General features: G+C 63.8%; 1 protein-coding gene across 1 annotated transcript; it reads right to left on the reverse strand.

Moving 5' to 3' along the window:
- Positions 1-414: 414 nt before the first annotated feature.
- LOC126218372 (uncharacterized) lies at positions 415-1,194 on the reverse strand. Its single transcript, XM_049942118.1, has one exon. The coding sequence runs from the start codon at positions 1,192-1,194 to the stop codon at positions 415-417; it is 780 nt and encodes a 259-aa protein (XP_049798075.1).
- Between the last annotated feature and the right edge of the window lie 202 nt (positions 1,195-1,396).

Genomic DNA, 1,396 nt, shown 5'->3' on the forward strand with positions numbered 1-1,396 from the left:
GCAGGATGTGTGGCGCGGCGCGCCGAGTGCAGAGCAGCGCGCGCCGCCTGGGCCGGGCTGGGCCCGCCCGGCGGCGGGCCGCGCTGTTGTCGCGGACGTGAGCGCCCCCTGGCGGGTGGTCGGAGGCGGCGCGGTGGACGTGTGTCCGGTTGGCCAGTGCACATTGCGAGTGGCTGGCTGGCGGTCGGCGGCGAGACGGGAGAGGAGGTATGTGTCGCGGGCGCCTTTGCTGCGCTGCGTCGTTGCGTGCCTGGGCGTGCGCCTGTCGACTGTGTGTGACTGTGTTGGGCGTTGTGCCACGTACGTGTGTGCTCGGCCGAAGGCGTCGGAAGAAAAAGAGAGAGAGAGACGGGCGGGAAAGTGGGTCGGTGTGCGTGCGTCGCCCGTGATGCGATGATGTCGCGTCATGTCATGTCATGTCTTTGCGAAACGGCTGCCGAGAGGTGTGTGGTGGCGAGCGGGAATGTGCGTTTGGTGGTTGCCGGCCGGCCGGCAGTTGTTGGTGGTTCCTCCTGTGTGGTTGTTTGTGCTGCTTTGATGGCAACGTGGAAGGACGCCGGTTTTTCCGTGCCTTGCGTGTGGTTGTGTCGACGGTGACTGGTTGGGGGTGTGCGCCGATGCACGTGCCATGTTGTTATGTTTGGGTCGTGAGTGTGTTTTTGGCTGTGTTGTTGTGTACGGGAAGGGGGAGAGAGGAGGAGGCGGCGGCGGCGGCGGCGGCGGCGGGGGTGATAGTGCGTGCAGTAGTGCCGTTGCGACGGGCGTCGGGTGGAGCCGTGCGTAGTGGCGGAAAGGTGTAGGTTGCGGGAAGCGAGCCCGTCGCGTGTCGTCGTCGACGACGGGGTCGCGTGCGCTGTGAATCGAGAGTGGCGGGAAAGGGGCAGCGTGCCGCTGTGTCGTGGTCGTTAGCAGAGGCCTGTGTGCCTGTCCGTTTGTTTTCTGTCGGACGCTTGGTGCGAGGTGTTTGTTTTGTTTTGTTGCCGCCGCCGCGGTTGTTTTTGTTTGTCGGCTGTGCTGTGTCGGTGGGTCGGCGAGCTGTTTTGCGGTGCGTGAATGTGTTGGTGCAAAAGTGGCGGCGGCGTCATGGCTGCGACCGCGACGAGCCGCGGGCGCGCCATTGATGATGTTGAACACAGAGCGGCTGTGTGCAATGGGAGGCCTTGTGTACGGGTAGCGGTGTTGTCGTACGTGCATCCGGCCCGGTGCGGAAAGCGCCGTTGCGGTTGCGGGTTGCCTCTGGTCGCGACGTGTGGTGCTCGGCTTTGTGGGTTTTTTTGGTGCCCCTTTGGCCGGTGGGTGGTGTTTGTTGTTTTGTGTGTGTGTGTGTGTGTGTGTGTGTGTGGTCGGTCTCTTTGGCGCTCGGTATATATCTGCCTCCTGCTCGGTCTTGTTGTCG

The sequence above is a fragment of the Schistocerca nitens genome, unplaced genomic scaffold (genome assembly GCF_023898315.1).
Source record: "Schistocerca nitens isolate TAMUIC-IGC-003100 unplaced genomic scaffold, iqSchNite1.1 HiC_scaffold_102, whole genome shotgun sequence".
NCBI lineage: Eukaryota > Metazoa > Arthropoda > Insecta > Orthoptera > Acrididae > Schistocerca > Schistocerca nitens.